Raw genomic sequence first — 21,599 nt, forward strand, 5'->3', positions numbered from 1 at the left:
GGGAAAGTTTCTATTATCACTAGGAACTTTTTTTCCCAAGAAGGAAACACAAGGAAGAATTAGTATTATCAGTTCTCTTTACATACAGTGTTCAGTCCCAAGAAGTGCCCAATTCATTTTAAGGTTTCTACTAATATGGAAGTTATAGACACAAAATGCTAATCTCCTACTTCTGGGGATTTATGTTAAAACTTCCTGTTTCATCTCAGAATGTGCAGTTAAAAAGAAAACCCCAGTATTACAGGGGTCCCCAACCTGCAGGATCTAATGTCTGATGATCTGTGGTTGTTGTAATAATACTAGAAATAAATGAACAATAAATATAATGCATTTCTGAAACCATCCCCCCACCACCCTGGCCCGTGGAAAAATTGTCTTCCATGAAACCAATCCCTGGTGCCAAAATGGTTGAGGACCCTACTAAGACTACTGTCAACAAATGAAGCAGAATTTTGCAAGACGTAAAGCCACCCAGTTAAGATATTTTCGCCAGTAGGGTTACCTGCACGCTGACCACAATGACCAGAGACGTGGCCGTGGTCACTGCAAAAGACTGGTAGTCTGCAGTGTGCCGTCCATCTTCTCCAGCCATGTTGTGAAAGGCCCCGTAAGGGATGAAGAAAAGGGCTAATGAGGTATAGACGCCATGTGCCATACAGATGAAAAATTCATGCTTGTTAAAAAGTAGATTCAGCTGCCCAGGTTTGTAGAGCTGGGGATAATCCATGCTATTCTGGTCACTAACATCCTGTCAACAGAGAGTTACTTTAGTGGAGGAGGCTCGAGGAGAAGTTAGAGAAACTCCAAATTTCCTGTCTCCGGAAATAGCACGTGCATATCTAAGCATGGCCTTCCCAGGAGGCTCAGTGGTAAAGAATCCACTTGCCAATGCAGGAGACCTGAGATGAGGGTTCAATCCCTAGGTCAAGAAGGTTCCCTGGAGGAGAAAATGGCAACCCACTCCAGTATCCTTGCCTGGAAAACTCCATGGACAGAGGAGCCTGACAGGCTACAGCCCATAGGATCGCAAAGAGTTGGACACGACTGGGCACGCGTGCACTATCTAAGCATGCCCTAATATGCATGGCTCATTACTTTGTTTTCATTCCCACAGTAACCCAAAGGATATCAAAATTATCCCTACTTTATATAGGAGGAACTTGAGTCTCCAAAAGAGATTCATGAGAGGCAACACAGCTTTTAAAACAGAACCAGAACTTGATTGCATGCGGATATGTGGCTTCAAACTGAAGTTTCTTTTCTATACTCTCCTATAGCTGCGCTCATGTTCCCAGAATTCTAGGACATCCAGTGCAGCCAGTGGGTCCTGGGGTTAGCTGCCAAGGCAGTGACAGGGGATGCCAGCAGAGAGCCTGAGTCAGAAAAGGCCCCCCTGAGTTTTCAACTTCGTGGGGAGGGTGAGCAGGAGGAAAGGAACAGGGAAAGAGGGAACAGAATGTGGATTCCAGGTGCAAGGGAGCTGAGCCTGCAGAAGTGAGAGTTATACCCAGGGAGGACTCCATAGGCAGCTACCAGATGCTCAGGTTAGGGAGTTTAGACAGAATGAGAAGGCATCATGCATGGGCCCAGCCAGGCCCTGGGAGAAGCTAAAGCTGTGCTTCTCAAACTTAATGTGCACACTAATAACCTGTGGAACAGATTGCACTTCAGTAGGTTTGGGGTGGGGCCTGAGACTGCCTTTCCAACAAGCTCCAAAGCAATGCTGGTGACATACTGTGAGCACCACACCCAAACACCACAAGCGGCTTCAAAGCCAGACAATCCTGATTTCAAACCCCAGCTCTGCTGCTTAACAGATGTGTAGTCTTAGACTCGTCACTTAACCTGTCTGAGCCTCAGGTTCCTCATCTTCAGAAGTGCAAACAAGACCATCTCCCTCACAGGATCACTGTCATGATGAAATGGGTATGTATTCAGCAGAGTTCTTGCCACAGTTCATATAATTAAAAAACAAGATGCTTCTATAAATAATAACAAGATAATAATGGCAACCCACTCCAGTATTCTTGCCTGGAGAATCCCATGGGCAGAGGAGCCGGGTGGGCTACAGTCCACGGGGTTGCAAAGAGTTGGACACGACTGAGTGACTTCACTTTCACTTAATGATAGTAATAGTAACAATAGTGTCACAGTCTCAGAGTCAAGTGGCCTGGTGCTAGGTTGAGGTCTGTCATTTATTGACTGTATGACTTCAGGAGAATGATCTTAACTTCTGAGTTTTAGTTTCCTCCTTATAAAGTAAGCAGTGCCATAGATGGTCACTGAGGCCTTCCAGCATAGCATCCCATGATCGGAAGATCATTTTAATGGTCAGAGTAGACAAAGCAGAAAAGGATATGGGTAGACACTCAACTTGATGGCAATAAGGGGTCTTATTGTGTATACGGAATTTCCCTGGTGGCTCAGATGGTACAGCATCTGCCTGCAAGGCGGAAGACCTGGGTTCAATCCCTGGGTCAGGAAGATCCCCTGGAGAAGGAAATGGCAGCCCACTCTAGTACTCTTGCCTGGAAAATCCCATGGACAGAGGAGCCTGGTAGGCTCCAGTCCATGGGATCGCAAAGAGTCAGACACAACTGAGCAACTTCACTTATTGTGTATACAGTTGACCCTTGAACAACATGGGTTTGAAGTGAGTGGGTTAACCTACACACAGAGTTTTTCAATAAATATGTATTACCTGATCCACTCTTAGTTGAAACCTCAGATGCAGAACCGTGGATATGGAGGGGCAACTCTACAGTTACAGGAGAATTTTGGACTGTGTGGGGGTATGGGCCAAGGTGAGGGGGACCCCAACTTTTGTGTTGTTTCAAGGGTCAAATGTATATTTTTAATCTACATCTTTTAGCTCTTAGGTTATTTCCATTTCTTATGTACTATCAATAATGCTGCAATGAAGATAGGACTGTATACATCTTTTCAAATTAATGTTTTGGCTTTCTTTGGATAAATACCCAGAAGTGGAATAGCTGGATCACTTGATAGTTCTATTTTTAACTTTTTGCAGGATTTCTATACTGTTTTCCATTCTGTTTAGATTTTCTGCTTAATCATAATTCAATGTTAGTAGATGTATGTTTCTAGAAGTTTATTCATTTCTTTAAATTGTCCAATTTGTTGCTGTATAACTGTTCATATTAGTCTCTTATGATCCTTGTATTTTTGTGGTCAGCTGTAATCTCTTCTATTTCTGATTTTGAGTCTTCTCTCTTCTTTTCTTGGTGAGTCTGCCTAAAGGTTTGTCAATTTTATCTTTTCAAGGAATCAGCTCTTAGTTTCAGGATCTTCTCTATCACTTTCTTAGTCTCTATTTCATTTATTTTTGCTCTAGTTGTTGTTTTTCCCTTCCTTCTACCACCTTTGGGCTTTGTGCTGTTCCTAGTTCCTTGAGGTATAAAGGCAGGTTGTTTGAGTCTTTTCATGTGTCTTGAGGTTGGCATTTACTATGAACTTCCCTCTCGGAACTGTTTTTACTCTGTCCCACAGATTTTGATATCTTATATTCCCATTTTAATTTGTCTCAAGGTATTTTTAAATTTCTTCTTTGATTTCTTTAACCCGTTGCTGTTCAGGAGCATGCTGCTTAATCTGCACATATAAGTGAATTTTCCAGCTTTCTTCATGTAATTAATTTCTAGTTTTATACCACTGTGGTTAGAAAAGATACTTGATATGATTTCAATTTGTAAAATGTATTAAGACTTTTTGTAGCTTAGCAAATGATCCGTCCTTTAAAGTGTTTCATGTGCACTTCAGAAGAATTTGCATTCTATTGCTTTTGGAGGGAGTAGTATACATATATGAGAATATATATATAGATATAGAATATACATATATTAGAATATATATATAGAATATATATTCTGTATATACTCCTTGTATTCTATATATTATTCTATATATACATGTAATAATATATGTTATTTTATATACATGTGTGTGTGTGTGTCTACACACACATTAGAAGTGTTCCCTGGCAACAGTCATAAAAATCAGGACACCAGACAGGAGTATGAGCTCCTTTCTGGGTCAGGCTGATTACTATAGTCCCATAGGCTCTTTGGAAAAAAAGCTATGACCAACCTAGACAACATATTAATAAGCAGAGACATTACTTTGCTGACAAAGGTCCATCTAGTCAAAGCTATGGTTTTTCCAGTAACCATGTATGGATCTGAGAGCTGGACCATAAAGAAGGCTAAGTGCCAAAGAACTGATGCTTTTGAACTGTGGTGTTGGAGAAGACTCTTGAGAGTCTCTTGGACTGCAAGAAGATCAAACCAGTCAATCCTAAAGTAAATAAACTCTGAATATTCACTGGAAGGACTGATGCTAAAGCTGAAGCTCCAATACTCTGGCTACTTGATGCAAAGAACTGACTCATCGGAAAAGACCCTGATGCTGGGAAAGATTGAAGGCAGGAGGAGAAGGGGACAACAGAGGGTGAGATGGTTGGATGGTATCACCAACTCAATTGGAATGAGTTTGAGCAATCTCCGGGAGCTGGTAAAGGACAGGGAAGCCTGACGTGCTGCAGTCCATGGGGTTGCAAAGAGTCAGACATGACTGAGTGACTGAACTGAACTGATGGGACCAGGAATGCAAGTTTCTCTGGCTTCCAGAGTTAGGCAGCCAAGAGGTGTCCCCTGGGTGGCAGCCACAAAATAGGGGCACCAGACACACGTACCAGCACCTGTTCAGGAGATACTGGTGCTCTGAAGTCTGGCAAAGGGAGCATGCAAGGACGGCACTGACCCTCTGTCCCTAGAGTGTGTTCCAGCGGACTCCGAGATGTGTGTGTTCAGTTGGATTGCCTGCTCGCAGGCCGACATTTTAACATAAGCTGGTGAGCCTCTGTGACTGGCATGGTCTGCTGTGTCTGCACTGGGCCCAGGAGCAAGTGAGTCTGAGCACATGGACCCATTCAGAACTATTTCTTAGATTGCTTCAGTCTTGTGGGTCTTGGAACAGGAGCCCCATTGATTTGGGGGGCTTATCTCTCAGTTGTGGATTTTAAAAGTTAAGGTGCTCAGTGTGGGGTGCATACCCTTCACTCCTAAGGGAAGAACTTCAAGCTTTGAGTTTTCTCCTGGTTGAAGACTGCCATACGGAGGCTGGGGGCAGGGTTCACGGCAAGATCGCGCCCCAGCCTCTCCAACTCGCCTCCGTGAATGTTCTTGCTTGCTCAGTGTATAGTCTTCACTCAGCCAGCCTTTAGGGTTGTTTAAGAGAAAATTTTTCCTTGTGTAGTTATAGACTGTGTCCACAGCAAAAGGTGAGTTCAGGATCTTCCGTATCACCATCTTGAACTCTCCCCTATTATATTTTTTTCCATATTGCACAATAACGATCTTTTCCCAGAAATTGTTTTATTTTTAATATTTTACTCCACATTCTGGGCAGCTACAAAGCACCAAGAAAAGGAACACTTGTAAACATGGGCACTTGGAAATAAATGAGCTTAATCCTTTATATCCAAAGTCTTCAAGAGTTCATTGCTTTTTGTAGAATTTCACAAAATGAGTTGTTCACAATCTGCCTTTTTTACATACAAGAAGTGAGGCTTACAACTGACTACAAAGCTTCAGAATGGGAGAGCAGAATGAGCTCATAAAGTTAAGATTTATATTTTGCAATAGATGGCTTTGGGCCAGAAAATGAGGCCTAGCAAATGGATCTAACAACAGCCTGGAGAAAATCTGGTCTCCTTAAAAATGCTTCAAAATTTTTTAAAAAATAATACACTCTAACTGTGCCATGGAAACTCCTCTGGCTAGTCTTTCACTTCCCCATGGGCAGCCAGACTTTTCCCCCATCCAGGAAGTACCCTCCAAGGCCTTGAGTGTGCCAAAGACCTACCATTTTATAAATGATTCCCTCCCTTCCCTCCCCTCAAGCACATTGAGCTAAACTAAAGAAAACTATACCCTTTCTCTCTCCATGGCTCTGGGGCTCTGTGTCTCCCTCTCCCATTGGCAGGGTGCTCCTCTGGCCTGGAGTTTCTGTTCTGAGTCATGCTGGGCAGTTTCACCACAGATGCTAGATCTTTGCACTCCAGCCCAGCTCCATGATTCTCTATGTATCCTCACACAGTTCACTGGCTAATATAGTTCTGAACTAATACATAGTTCAGAGGCTAATACAGGATTCCCAGTGTGTGAACTAGAGAGACTAGTTCTGGGGCATATTGGTCAGTTCTACATGAAAAATAAGTAAGTAAACATACAGTCCTATGAGTTTGGGAAATTCTGGGCTACAATGTAATTAAAGAGACTATTTCTTATAGAACCTCTCAGAGCCTTTGGAGAAAATAATGTACGGTGTGAGTCTTTAAGAGGATAGTTCAGTTCAGTCACTCAGTCCTGTCTGACTCTTTGCGACCCCATGAATCGCAGCACGCCAGGCCTCCCTGTCCATCACCAACTCCCAGAGTTCACTCAGACTCGCGTCCATCGAGTCCATGATGCCATCCAGCCATCTCATCCTCTGTCGTCCCCTTCTCCTCCTGCCCCCAATCCCTCCCAGCATCACAGTCTTTTCCAATGAGTCAACTCTTCACATGAAGTGGCTAAAGTACTGGAGTTTCAGCTTTAGCATCATTCCTTCCAAAGAAATCCCAGGGCTGATCTCCTTCAGAATGGACTGGTTGGATCTCCTTGCGGTCCAAGGGACCCTCAAGAGTCTTCTCCAACACCACAGTTCAAAAGCATCAATTCTTCGGCACTCAGCCTTCTTCACAGTCCAACTCTCACATCCATACATGACCACAGGAAAAACCACAGCCTTGACTAGACGGACCTTAGTCGGCAAAGTAATGTCTCTGTCTCTCTAGGTTGGTCATAACTTTTCTTCCAAGGAGTAAGGGTCTTTTAATTTCATGGCTGCAGTCACTGTCTGCAGTGATTTTGGAGCCCCCCAAAATAAAGTCTGACACTGCTTCCACTGTTTACCCATCTATTTCCCATGAAGTGATGGGACCAGATGCCATGATCTTTGTTTTCTGAATGTTGAGCTTTAAGCCAACTTTTTCACTCTCCACTTTCACTTTCATCAAGAGGCTTTTTAGTTCCTCTTCACTTTCTGCCATAAGGGTGGTGTCCATCTGCATATCTGAGGTTATTAATATTTCTCCTAATCCAAGATCTTTTGGGGGAGTTGGAAGGGTTTTTGATCCATGTGATACCTATTAAGGTATCGACTCCATTCTTAGCACTCTTGCCATGATTTGCATCTTCTCAGTTCAGTTCAGTTGTTCAGTCGTGTCCAACTCTTTGAACCCCATGGACTGCAGCATGCCAGGCCGCCTTGTCCATCACCAACTGCCACAGTTTACTCAAACTCATGTCCATTGAGTCGGTGATGCCATTCAACCATCTCATTCTGTCGTCCCCCTCTCCTCCTGCTTTCAATCTTTCCCAGCTTCAGGGTCTTTTCAAATGAATCAGTTCTTTGCATCAGGTGGCCAAAGTATTGGTGTTTCAGCTTCAGCATGAGTCCTTCCAATGAATAATTCAGGACTGATTTCCTTTAGGATGGACTGGTTTGATCTTCTTGCAGTCCAAGGGACTCTCAGGAGTCTTATCCAACACCACAGTTCAAAAGCTTCTTAGAAGCTAAAAGCAACTAAAAGGCATCAACAGAGCAAAGTAAGTTACAAAGACAAAGGAAAACACATACCTGGTCAAAAATCCCCATGGCTAAAACAGGCAGCGATGTGTAGACAATGTTAAAAAGGGTAATGAACCACTGGTCGTAGACAGTCTGAAATGAAATTAACACATCAGTGACAAACAGCATGCATAGGTGTGAGAATATTCACTTTTAGGCTCTTGGACTAACTATCTCAATTTTCCTAAAGTGGATGGGAGTTTGGTGTTAGAGTCAGACAGACCTGAGTTCTCCCCAGGCTCATTCTCCTATCAGCTTTGCTGCTTTATGGGACACCTAGATCTCTCTAAACTTCAATCTCTTCATCTCTAAAATGAAGTCATACTTTCCTTGTAGAATTTCAGCTGGGGAGAAGGGCATGAGACACGTAGAACACCTAACAGTGCTGTAGGCACACCGGCTCTGGCCCCTCTGGTGGGTTATTTCACCCTTTAGGTTTTCAATGTCTTCTATAAGTCCAATTACCTGAACTGCTAAGCAATAAGCAAAGGATCCATGAACATCTTCAGAGGGAGATACAGAAGTGAACCTGTCAGCTCCATCCTGTGTTCACATGGAGAACTTTTTCTTGTGAGTGGTTTAAAGCAAGGTGGGCATGGAGTTAGCTGCTTGCTACACTGGATATAAATCAGACAATAAAAATACCCCCTCACACCTGTAGACAACATTTCCTTGCATGAACCTCACTAAAAGTGAGGCATGTGAAATAGTTCTTATGTATCCTTTGTATTAATAAGTATATAGAAATGTAGAAACAGAATGGAAGAAGTATTATAGACCTTATCACAGGCAAAGGGAAAGATTAAAACATAGGTCTCCAGCTCTAGAGACTTCCCTGGTGTTCCAGTGATTAAGAATCTGCCTTGCAATGCAGGGGATGTAGATTCGATCCCTGGTCAGGGAACTAAGATTCCACATGCCACGCTCCACAGCTACTGAGCCCACATAATCTGGAGCCTGTGTGCCACAACTAGAGAGCCCATATGATGCAACTGCTGAAGTCTGTGCCCTCTAGAGCCTTCGAGCCACACCAGAGAGTCCCTGCATCATGATGAAAGATCCCACATGACACAACTAAGACTTGATGCAGCAAAAAAAAAAAAAAAAAATTTAAAACAAATAAAATAAAACATAGGTCTCCAGCCCCTAACCAATGTCTGTTCTACCACTGTATCATTCATTCATTCAATATTTATTAAGAAACCACTATGTACCAGGTACCAGGTTCTCAGCAATGATAACTTAACATGATACAATCAGATAAAAATTCCTCATGAAATCTTCACTGTAATAGTGCCGAGGAAACAAACAACAAAAAAGATTTTATATAATAAACAAGATATATAGTTGATGAGTAAATGAGTGAGTAAGAAAGTAACAAATAAATACTAGGGTAGAAAGAGGGTAGGAAATATGGAAGGGTTGTAAGGTGATTGGAGAAGGTATCACTAAGAAGGAACATTTGAGAAAAAAATATGAAGAAAATTAAGGATCAAAATATGCAGCTTTCTGGGACATGAACATTTCACATGGCAAGTAGATCACATGAAAAATCTGTGAGGCAAGAAAGCATCTGGCAGGTTCAGAGGACAGCAAGACAGCCCATTTGGCTGGAGCAGAGCAACCTACATGGAGTATCATGAATTTCAAATAAAAAATTACACGAGGATCCTATAGAGGTAACTATGGATTGTTCCCTAAATAAAAGATGATGGCATTAGAGGATTTTGAGCACAGGAACATCATGATTTGTACTTTAACCTGATTCTCTGGATTCTGTGCTGAGAAAAGACTAAAGAGGCACAATTGTGGAAGTTGGGAAACCAATTAGGAGGCTAGTGCAGTGCTCCAGGTGAGAGATGAAGGCGACTGGATCAGATGATCAGTGGAAAGAAGTGCTGGAGTTTGAATATTTTCTGAAGCACACTTTCTTCTTAGGGAAATTCTGAAAGCAACAGGAATCTTAAATGCAAATGTTCCAGAAAGAGAAGCTAAAGGTAGGTTCAACATATAACATAGGTAAGGCACTCTTTCAAATCATGTCCTATACATGTAGATAATATAGAAGAAAAAAATATTTCGGTGGCTTTATTGGTAAATCTGGATTTGGACTATTATATGTCTTTGCATTGCTGTTTGTTCTTGAGATGGTGTATACTTGTTCAAGGAAAAGAGAAGTGGAAGCCAGTCTTTAAAGGCCGAATCTCAATCTGAAATTTCTGTTGAAGCTCCACAGGTGGTTTTATTCAACACTGAATAAACCAGACACTGTGAAAAATGCTGATTATTGTATTCTCAGCAAGGTTAGTCCCTTGGTAAGAAGTAAGGAGCATGGACATGTCAATCAATTCACGGAGACTTCATTCTTAGGGCAAAAAAAAAAAAGAAAAAATGAGAACAGAAAAATGGAGATGTGGGCTAGATGAGAGAAGGAAGGAATTTGCTTTATTCTCTGAATATCTCAGAGAGTTGAGGCCTGGAATCTACATAGGAAAGACCTGCTCAATGTCATTCTCTTTGAGGGTATGCCAAACACAAGGCAGGAAAGTTGAATTCTACTACCAATAAACAGTTGAGACAGGATTTAGGCAAAGGGGCAACATTAGGGACCACCATCAAGAGGCCTATGCTTGTGACTCAGAATAACCATTTCTAGTAACCAGTTTTTAAGTTCTCTTTTGTTATGTGTGTGTGCATGTGAAGTCATTTCAGTTGTGTCCAACTTTTTGCTACCCTGTGGACAGTAGCCCAGCAGGCTCCTCTGCCCATGGGGATTCTCCAGGCAAGAATACTGGAGTGGGTTTCCACGCTCTCCTCCAGGGGATCTTCCCAACCCAGGGATCAAACCTGCACCTCTTACACCTGCTGCTTTGGCAGACGGGTTCTTTACCACTAGCACCACTTTGAGGCTTATTAAATTCTGCCTGAACTCTGCTGTGAGGATCTGAAAAGGGGTCTTATGTCCAGTGATATGCTAGGTGTTTAACAACTAGCTCTTAAAAAAAAAAGAAAAAGCCTGAGTTGTAACATTTACCAGCTTCCATGATGTAAATATTTTCCATTGGCTGTTCAAGTGGTCATATCACTGGGTTAAGAAGAGATGTGCCATAGCACACCACTGTACAGTATTTCTACCACATTAATCCAACAGATACAATTAACCTCAAGAGCATAATCAGCAAAAGATGGTGAACTCATTTAAAAGTGATTCAGTAGGAGGAGAGGGTGGGATGATTTGAGAGAATAGCACTGAAACATATATATTACCATATGTAAAAATAGATAACCAGTGCGAGTTTGATGCATGAAGCAGGGCACCCAAAGCCATGACTCTGTGACAACCAAGACGGATGGGATGGGGATGGGGTGGGAGGGGGCTTCAGGGTGGAGGGGACACATGTATACCTGTGGCCAATTCATATTGATATATGGCAAAAAACACTCACAATATTGTAAAGTAATTGTCCTCCAATTAAAGTAAATAATTTGTTTTAAGTGATGAGTTTGGATTAGTTATGAACTTTGTTTTCCATATAGTTTATTTAAATTATAAGTTTACCGAATTTAATTTTCATTAACAGCTGTGTTTAACCACTGGCTCACATTTAACAAGCCGTCCTTAGGGACCAATATGGGCTAACTCTAGCATACCTCAGCCTATGTTTATGCTGGGAGCAAAGTAGTACAGACAGCGCAAATCCTAGAGGATCTGTGACTGTGTGTGGCAAGAGAGAACCTGCAGAAGGGCAGGGCAATTGCCTGGAGTCTCAGGCAACCATAACAGACCAGAAAAGCTTGTCAGCATTCCCTGGAAACCCCAGGATATTCTAGCAGAGGTATCTGAAAAAAGCCTGGATTTATGGTGCTCATAAGACAGGAGCACGTGCCATCAATAACAACTAATTAACACCAAACTCCCCACTGAAGATGCACGTGTGCATGCTCAGTCGTGTCCCACTCTTTGTGAACTCATGGACTGCAGCCCTCCAGGCTCCTCTGTCCATGGAATTCTCCAGGCAAGAATACTGGAGTGGGTTGCCTTTTCCTTCCCCAGGGGATCTTTCTGACATGGGGATTGAACCTGTGTCTCTTGCATCTCCTGCACTGCAGGCAGATTCCTTACCACTGAGCCACCTGGGAAACCCTATATGTGGCAGAGACATGTGCCATCAATAACAACTGATTAACACCGAATTCCCCACTGAAGACAACAACAACAACAAAAACTAAGGGTGAAAAAAGTATCTTCATCAAAGCCTCAATGAACTAATGAATGGGGGCTACCTGTCAAGATCGGGGACAGGATGAGAATTTAAGAACCACTTCAAGGCCTAGGATGATGGTTTTTTTTTTTCTCCAGAGACCATGTTTATCTCATTCTATGAGCTTCTGAGGTTGGGATGAAAGCCTGATGTTTTGTGGGCCAACCAGGTGTCCTGCCATAGACCCTAATCCCAGGAGGCCGTCCAGATTGGGAAGTATGTCAACAGGATCTCTACCCTTGACGGGAACATTATCCCTCTAGTCTCAGAAAATGATTAAAAGCAGAGGGTCCTGAGCACCTCAGTTGCCTTCTGTAAATCTTCAGCATCCCCAGGGCACATGGCTCAGAGCAGTGCAACCCTCCAGGGGCCCAGCCCACAGTAGAGTGTTAACAGAGTTGCAGATACCACCTCCTATCTGCCAAACTCCTGTCTGCTCAGCCTCTTTCTCTTCCTTCAGATGAGCCAATGTGTCCAACGAGTCTGTTCCTAGAAATATATGTCAGAATGCCTGCCTTCCTGCACCAAGAGACCTATGAAAACGCTCATACCAGCACTGGTTATAAAAGCCCCAAACCAGAAACATTCATGGCAGACACTGTGTTATACTGATATCATAGAATTCTACAAAATAATGAAAAGCAAGGAACTATATAACTGTATCCAAAACCACAAATGAATCAAAAAATATATATGATGTTGAGCAAAAGAAGCCAGACAAAAAAGTATGATTCCCTTTCAGCAAAGTTTAAAAATGTGCCAATCTATGTTGTTTAAAGGTTTATACTCATATGGTAAAACTATAAAAGAACATGATTATAAAATATCAGGGCAATGATTACCTCCAGAGAGTTGGAAAATGAGGTGTGACTGAGAAAAGGCAAGGGAGCTTCTGGGGTTTGGCAACCTTCTGGTTCTTGCACTGGATCATGGGCATGTGAGTGTTCATTTTACAATTTGTTAAGCTGATGTTTATATATTATGTACTTTTTTGTAGATTTGTTATTTTTTACAATAAAAAGGGAAACACATGACCTATTCTTTAGTCACAGTCTGGTGGGACTTTGGGCAATGGGAGTATTTTAAATATCCTGATGCCCATGCCATATCCAGGCCAATTAAATCAATATCTTTGGAGGTGGGATGATCAAAGTATTGACAATTTAAAAAATTTCTCTGGTGAGTCCACTGTGAAGCCAAGATTGAGAATTTCACTCATCCCATCGAGAAAGAAAGCAGTAGCTGACACATACCCTCAAATATTTTATGATGGTTTCATATCAATTCATTTCATGATTGAAGCATGGAATATTTAAGAGGGGGAAAGCAATTTAATTGAAGTCTGATAGCCCCAGGCAAAACCTCACACTGTTGGATCTCTTTTTCCTCTACCTCATCCACCATCCAACTTCTACTCACTGAGGACATGATTTCCTCATCAAGAAAGAAAGAATCTGGAAAATTATGACAAGCTAAACTGTGAGTGGGGCTTCCCTGGTGGCTCAGCAGTAAAAAATTCCATCTGTCAATACAAAAGACACAGATTTTATCCCTGGATTAGGAAGATCCCCTGGAGAAGGAAATGGCAACCCACTCCATATTCTTGCCTGGAAAATCCTATGGACAGAGGAGCCTGGGTGGGCTACAATCCATGGGGTCCCAAAAGAGTCAGACACAACTTAGCAACTAAACAACAACAAAACAATCAGTAACTGATGGTCTGGTCTAAAGCGCCATGAACATCACCACAAAGTGCTTAGCATTAAACCTGCAGTTATCTGATGGTAGCGTTTGTAAGCTGGTGTTAAGATCTGAAGCCTCATTTCACAACTTGAGGAAGAGAGGACAGGAAAGGAAAATTAGTGAGAATAAAGTTTAAATGAGTTTTTTACAATTTCTTGCAAGAGGGCTCGCTGCCACACAGAATCACAACAAAAAGAAAACAAAAATTAGCTGGCTGATATGTATGGAACACCCTATGGGCCAGATGTTATTGACTCATTAAATAATCACAACAATCCTGTGAGGCTGGTGCTATTAACAGCTTCCAGTTTACAGATAGGGGAAACTAGTTTGAGGCCCATTAAGTTAGGAGACTGCCCAATGCCACTGAACACAAAGATTTTCAAAGTGATATAGGGAACTTTTAGAGCATCCACAGTGTCAAAACTATTATCAGAATGATGCTAAGAAGCTGTTTACTTTCCCTCTTTACTCTCATTCTCATATGAGTATATATGATGTGTGATGTCACAACCAAATGGATACAGAAGCAGATGTGAGAACCCAAGTGCCTCCTGTTGTGATAAATAGTAAGAACTTAAGTATAAAAACTCACTCTCTTTGCAAAACTAATTTTTTATTTTGAAAAGTACCATAATTTTTTTTCACTAAAATATGTTATTTAGATAAGCATGTCATGGGTGTTATTTTTAATAAATGTTTAACTTTCCTCCATTTTAATTCCTAATATATTGCCAATGCAGGAGATGTGAGTTCGATCCTGGGTCGAGAAGATCCCTTGGAGAAATAAATGGCAACCCACTGCAGTATTCTTGCCTGGAAAATGCCAAGGACAGAGGAGCCTGGGTGGGCTATAGTCCATGAGGTCGCAAAGAGTCAGACATGACTTAGCAACTAAATAATAACAACAAATAATAAATATTGATAGAGTCCTGAGATCACAGAGTTGTAAAACAGCTGGCCTATCAAGTGTCAGGACCAACTTCCAGCCCTGGTACTCAGCATTCACAGCACTGACTGTGGTATGAATCCACTGCTCAATCCGTGGCATCATTTGGCAAGTTTCTTTAAAAGCTTCCCTGCTCATGTCATTTTATATAGTTGAAAGTGTACAACAAATAGAATTCTGTATGCTGGTTTTTGTCATTTAAAATGATTTGCTTAAAACCTTCAAGTGGTTTCCCATTTTACTTACAGTAAACTTCTAAGACTGCACCATGCCTTAAGGCCCTTCCTGATCCATGCAGCCTACCTCTTCAACTTTGCCTCACTCCACTCCCGTCCTCTCTCACGGAGCTTCAGCTTCACCGATGGTCTTTCTCTAACTTACCAGGCTCATTCCTATGTCAGGGGACATTTGCACTTGCTATGCCCTCTGTCTGGAATACTTGAACCCCAGGGTATTCATATGAACATTTTCCTCTAAACACTCAGGACACAGTTCCAGTGTTAACTTCCCAATGAGAACTTCTACAATACCCAGTGCTTTGTTAATAGCAATTCTGAAATTACCTCACTGATTTACTCCTTTATTATCTGTTTTCATCCCACTGGAATATAATCTTCCCAGGTAGCTCAGCTGGTAAAGAATCTGCCTGGAATGCAGAAGACCACACTTCGATTCATGGGTCAGGAAGTTCCCCTAGAGAAGAGACAGGCTACCCACTCCAGTATTCTTGGGCTTCCCTGCTGGCTCAGACAGTAAAGAATCTTTCTGTAATGTGGGAGACCTGGATTCAATCCCTGGTTTGGGAAGATCCCTTGGAGGAGGGCGTGGCAACCCACTCCAGTATTCTTGCCTGGGGAGTCCCCATGGACAGAAGAGCCTGGTGGACTATAGTCCATGGAGTCGCAAAGTCAGACAGGACAGAGTAAGCACAGCACAGAATATAATTTCCATGAAACAGAGACTTATGCATAGCGATAACTCCCATATCTAGACCAGTGTCTAGCCAATGGTGGGTGCTCTAAAAAGATTTGTTGAATATTTTACAACTTTTTATAAATGTTAAACATTTAACTTGCTAGTAGACCCTCCCCTGAGGACATGCCATGGGCTTTGCAAATTCAGTGTGTCCAGGCCTGGACTCATTCTCACAGTCCCTTAACCAGGCCCCTTCCTATGCTCCCTAAATCAGTTTCTGACACTGCCACTTCCATCCCAGAGACCAAGTCAGAAATCTGATCTCTCTTCCTCTCTCCAACACCCCACATTAAATTAATCCCAAACCCCACTGACTTAACCATGCCAGATGAGTGGTGTTCCAGCCCAAACCAGTCTTCACTTCAGTTTGGGATGGGAATCCCCCCATTCTTTCCCTCTTCACCTGCTTTACTCTGACGGATCCCTGAAAGGTCAGCCCAGGGTCAGATCTTCTAGTAAGCCTTTCTGAGCTCTGCCCACTGCCATCTTCCATAGCTGGGTTCCAGGCCAGTAGTCCCATGACATTCCATACCTCACTGCTTCACAGCTGTCGACTCAATAATTATCTATGTGCTGGTTCCCAGGCCCTCCCCACTAGACTTCAAGCTTCTTGGTGAAACTGCAGGATCCCATGGGGCCTTTCATCCCCCATTTCTTGTTTGTAGGGAACATCTCCAACCTGTATGACCTTGAGTTTCAAAGGGAAGATTCCAGCAACTGTTAATCAGGAACAGGATGCAGAGACAGGGTGAAAAAGCAAAGAAACAACACTGAAGCCTAGGACAAGGTCCTGGTTCCACCTCAAGGGAGTTTCAGTTCAGTCACTCAGTCGTGTCCGACTCTCTATGACGCCATGGATTACAGCATGCCAGGCTTTGCTGTCCATGACCAACTCTGGGATCCTGCTCAAACACATGTCCATCAGTGATGGCATCCAACCATCTCATCCTTTGTCATCCCCTTATCCACCTGCCTTCAATCTTTCCCAGCATCAGGGTCTTTTCCAATAAGTCAGTTTTCTGCATCAGGTGGCCAAATTATTGGAGTTTTAGCTTCAGCATCAGTCGTTCCAATGAACACCCAAGACTGATCTCCTTTAGGATGGACTGGATGGATCTCCTTTCAGTCCAAGGGACTCTCAAGAGTCTTCTCCAGCACCACATTTCAAAAGCATAAATTCTTTGGCACTCAGCTTTCTTTATAGTCCAGTTCTCACATGTGTACATGACTACTGGAAAAACCATAGCTTTGACTAGATGGACCTTTGTCAGCAAAGTAATGTCTCTGCTTTATAATATGCTGTCTAGGTTGGGCAAAGCTTTTCTTCCAAGGAGCAAGCGTCTTTTAATTTCATGGTTGCAGTCACCATCTGCAGTGGTTCTATAGCCCCCCAAAATAAAGTCTCTCACTGTTTCCACTGTTTCCCCATCTATTTGTCATGAAGTGATGGGACCAGATACCATGATCTTAGTTTTCTGAATGTTGAGTTTTAAGCCAACTTTTTCACTCTCCTCTTTCACTTTCACCAAGAGGATCTTTGGTTCCTCTTCACTTTCTGCCATAATGGTGGTGTCATCTGCATATCTGAGGCTATTGATATTTCTCCTGGCAATCTTGATTCCAGCTTGTGCTTCATCCAGCCCAGCATTTCACATGATGTACTCTGCATGTAAGTTAAATAAGCAGGATGACAATATACAGCCTTGATGTACTCCTTTTCCTATTTGGAATCAGTCTGTTGTTCCATGTCCAGTTCTAGCTGTTGCTTCTTGACGTGCATGCAGATTTTTCAGGAGGCAGGTAAGGTGGTCTGGTATTCCCATATCTTGAAGAATTTTCCAGTTTGTTGTGATCCACACAGTCAAAGGCTTTGACATGGATCAATAAAGCAGAAGTTGATGTTTTTCTGGAACTCTCTTGCTTTTTTGATGATCCAGCAGATATTGGCAATTTGATCTCTGGTTCTACCTTTTCTAAATCCAGCTTGAACATATGGAAGTTCACGGTTCACATACTGTTGGAGCCTGGCTTGGAGAATTTTGAGCATTACTCTACTAGCGTGTGAGATGAGTGCAATTGTGTGGTAGTTTGAGCATTCTTTGGCATTGCCTTTCTTTGGGATTGGAATGAAAACTGACCTTTTCCAGTCCTGTGACCACTGCTGAGTTTTCCAAATTTGCTGGCATATTGAGTACAGCACTTTCACAGCATCATTTTTTCAGGATTTGAAATAGTTCAGCTGGAAATCCATCACGTCCACTAACGTTGTTCATAGTGATGTTTCTTAAGGCCCACTTGACTTCGCATTCCTGGATGTCTGGCCCTAGGTGAGTGATCATACCATCATGGTTGTCTCGGTCATGAAGATCTTTTTTGTACAGTTCTTCTGTGTATTCTTGCCGCCTCTTCTTAATATCTTATGCTTCTGTTAGGTCCAGACCATTTCTAGGTGTGGTATGGACCTAACAGAAGCACATAACAATAACCTCAAGGGACATACATAAGAATAACTTTGAGCTCTTTAGCTCACACTAAAATCCCCAACAAATGCAAGATGTCAGCACTCTTCCTTCCAGAGAAGACCACAGAGGCCAGATTAAAAGAACCAGAGAAATGCATCAAGAGATTACCTGAGACCAGGTTAATGGAGTACAGGCCCTCATATACCCTGACCCTTATCAGTACATCCCCTCTTTGAACCATTGCTATAAAACTCCTCACCAAATCCTCCCAGGCTGGGACACACAGTTTTCAAGGGCAGGAGTTCACTGTGTTCCCCTTTGCCTGGCAAAGTAATAGAGATATTATTTACTACTGCACATAAAACTCTGTGTCTGACAAATGGATAGTGCCCATAAGTGAATACCTTCAATAAGGAGGGAAGGAAGGAAGATAGGGAGGGACAGAGGGAGGAAGAAACATGCAAAGATTCAAGCCTCAAGTCGTATGTTTAATAATTTTTTTAAAAAGGTGCATTTTCCTACTGATTATAATTTTTTATGGAAATACAATCCTTTATTGCTACAACCAAAGATATTTGTACCCATAACTACTATATTAATAAAATCAATGGGAAATTAGAGCATGATTTAAAGAACATGAAATACCTTGATATAATTATGTACTTTCCTCGTGAATATTTCATTATATCAACCACTGTTTACTCTAACTCTAGTTTTGCCTCTACAAATGTCATTCATGAGTCACTCACTTTTAAAAAACACCTTTCCCAGTGATGTGTATTGACTTAGCACAGTTTAGGCTTTAGGGGCTTGAAAGAGAAAAAGGAGAATGAAAAAGCTGGCTTAAAACTCAATATTCAAGAAATTAAGATTATGGCATCTTGTCCCATCACTTTATGGCAAATAGATGGAGAAACAATGGAAACAGTGACAGACTTTATTTTCTTGGGTTCCAAAATCACTGCAGATGGTGACTGCAGCCATGAAATTAAAAGATGCTTGTTCCTTGGAAGAAAAGCTATGACCAACCTAGACAGCATATTAAAAAGCCAAGACATACTTTGCCAACAAAGTCCATCTAGTCAAAGCTATGGTTTTTCCAGTAGTCATGTATGGATGTGAGAGTTGGACCATAAAGAAAGCTGAACACCAAAGAATTGATGCTTTTGAACTGCGTAGCTGGAGAAGACTGTTGAGAGTCTCTTGGACTTCAAGGAGATCCAACCAGTCCATCCTAAAGGAAATCAGTCCTGAATATTCATTGGAAGGACTGATGTTGAAGCTGAAACTCCAATACTTTGGCCACCTGATGCAGAGACCTGACTTACTGGAAAAGACCCTGATGCTGCGCAAGATTGAAGGCAGGAGGCGAAGTGGATGACAGAGAATGAGATGGTTGGATGGCATCACTGACTCAATGGACATGAGTTTGAGCAAGCTCCAGGAGTTGGTGATGGACAGGGAAGCCTGGAGTCCTGTAGTCCATGGGGTCGCAAAGAGTTGGCCACGATGACTAAGTGACTGAACTGAAATGATTTAAAAAATTAAGTCACAAGCAGTATTTCTACTATTACAGGCTTCTTCCTTTCCTTGCAAGAGATCTCCAGCTGCTCAGATAGTTATCCTAGTAAATGTTCCACTTCCCCTTTAAGTCCTTAGCTACATTCAGAAAAATTTAAAGATCCTCTCTGATGACTAGGACCAGATGAGAGGGACATACTAGCCAGATCATGACCCACATGGACTCCCATCCATTTTCTCCCCTTCCAGGCATCCTCAAGCCCTCTACTACTTCCACTATCCCCATCTCTCTCTCTCTCCTGCTCTTCTCCATTGTTATGGGTTGACCAGAAGCCCCAAAGAGATGGGAGGGGTGTAGGGTGGAGGAGTGATTCTTCTGCCGCCTCTCGTGTGAGCAGCATTCTGGCCTGAGACTATATCAGACCACTGCTGACATTCTGATTAGGGGTGATTCAAAATTGTTTATATAAACAGGAGTCCTGAACAAAAATATTTGTCCTAGGAACTGCATCCTCCTAGGGGCAGCCATACCACCCCTACTTCCAAATTTTCTGTTCTGCATGATGCTACTAATCTGTTTGGAAGCCTAAAAGTGTCTCTTTACAGATCAGGAAAAAAAAAAAAAGTGGAGTGTTCCTTTTCCCAACCTCACTGTTTTCCTATTTAGGGAAAGCTCCTCCTTGCTCCCTTCTCTGTGGGAGCAATTTATCAACCTTATCGACCATTTTATATAGAGTAAAAATACCCCAGCTACAAATTACAATCTAACAGCTTGGGGAACACAAAAGCTATGATTTATAGAATACCACATTTAAATAAACTTTAATAAGGATCTCAGACAGTTACAAAGGGCTTTCTATTCTGAGACCGTTGGCTTAGCTCCTTGTTCAAATGACAGGACGAAAACCTCTCTGGAGACATGTATTCATCCCTTTTGCTGTGTGTTTCAGAGGGGAACTATATAATGATACATTTTTTTTCTTTTTGGCCTTAAAAAACATTTGCCATTTAAAGAAAACACATTGTGGGATAAATATGAGGTGCTCAGCCTCAACACATCTGTTACTGATTTGTGTAATTAACAGAAACCCACTAGCTGGATCCAGGAGTAATGGCCCAGGCCTGAGCACCCACCCCTCCCTGGGTTTTCCCCAGAGCACATCTGGAAGGCGAGGCGGTGGCAGGGGAGTGAGGGGGGAGGCGGACGGGGACTGCCAGCCAGGTTGAGATGGGCTTGCAGGTAACCAAATCCATGAAGTCATCCAAGCCTTGAGATTAGTCGCACTCTTTCACGTCACTTTCCAAACTTTTCATTATGAGTTTTCTTATACTGTTTGACAGAACCAATGTTTTTCTGGCCTTGACAAGATAATTGTTTCCATATCACAGCAGAACTTTAAAAAAAAACATACACAGCCCTGTATCTCACTGACAATGATAAATTGTCATCAGATAATATCAGAAGTACACAGTGCCAGTATTTGCATGGTTTCAAATGTGAATTTCCTAAACAGGGATTCAACCAATGGGTTGTTTTTTTTTTTTTTTCTGAGGGGGGTGGGGAGCTTATCTCCAGTTGAGGACAGTTTATTTTTATTAAAAGTCTTGAAGGCATAAGGTACTTTAAAAATAAGTTACGCATATAGATAGTATACATGAGCCCACAGAGGATTCCACGAAAACCATGCAGGCTTTGATAACAGATTGGAATAAGGTATGTCCTTAGAAAGGATCCATCATTCAGTTTAAAGACTTATATGATCTTTCTCCAAATCCCCTTGCTCCAGAAATCTGGTTGGAAATCTCATCAGGAGAGATTATATTTAAATTGTCTTTTTAGTGGCAGTTTGCTGGCAGAAGGTGGCCTTCAGCTTCCAGATGATTCCAGGAGGCAGTTTGCCTAGAGGCAGGCCTGGCCTTTCTAAGGATCTGAGTTGTGGGAGACACTCCCTACAGTACAAAGTCTCTCCCTCTCAATAAGAGAGTTCATTTTCT

General features: G+C 42.2%; 1 protein-coding gene and 1 long non-coding RNA gene across 2 annotated transcripts in view; one reads left to right on the top strand and one right to left on the bottom strand.

Moving 5' to 3' along the window:
- The window catches only part of LOC120852973, a 29,286-nt gene extending 16,298 nt beyond the window's left edge, over nt 1-12,988 (top strand). Inside the window, exon 3 of the long non-coding RNA XR_005718693.1 lies at nt 12,053-12,988. This is a non-coding gene — a long non-coding RNA (uncharacterized LOC120852973). The remainder of the gene's footprint in view (nt 1-12,052) is intronic.
- ATP8B4 (ATPase phospholipid transporting 8B4 (putative)) overlaps nt 1-21,599 on the bottom strand; it is a 284,590-nt gene that overhangs the window by 14,318 nt on the left and 248,673 nt on the right. Inside the window, exons 24-25 of the mRNA XM_040226490.1 lie at nt 7,702-7,785; nt 503-748 (exon numbers count right to left, since the gene is read on the bottom strand). Of these exons, the coding sequence (XP_040082424.1) occupies nt 503-748; nt 7,702-7,785 (330 nt within the window). The remainder of the gene's footprint in view (nt 1-502; nt 749-7,701; nt 7,786-21,599) is intronic.

This window comes from Oryx dammah, unplaced genomic scaffold (assembly GCF_014754425.2).
Source record: "Oryx dammah isolate SB20612 unplaced genomic scaffold, SCBI_Odam_1.1 HiC_scaffold_26, whole genome shotgun sequence".
NCBI lineage: Eukaryota > Metazoa > Chordata > Mammalia > Artiodactyla > Bovidae > Oryx > Oryx dammah.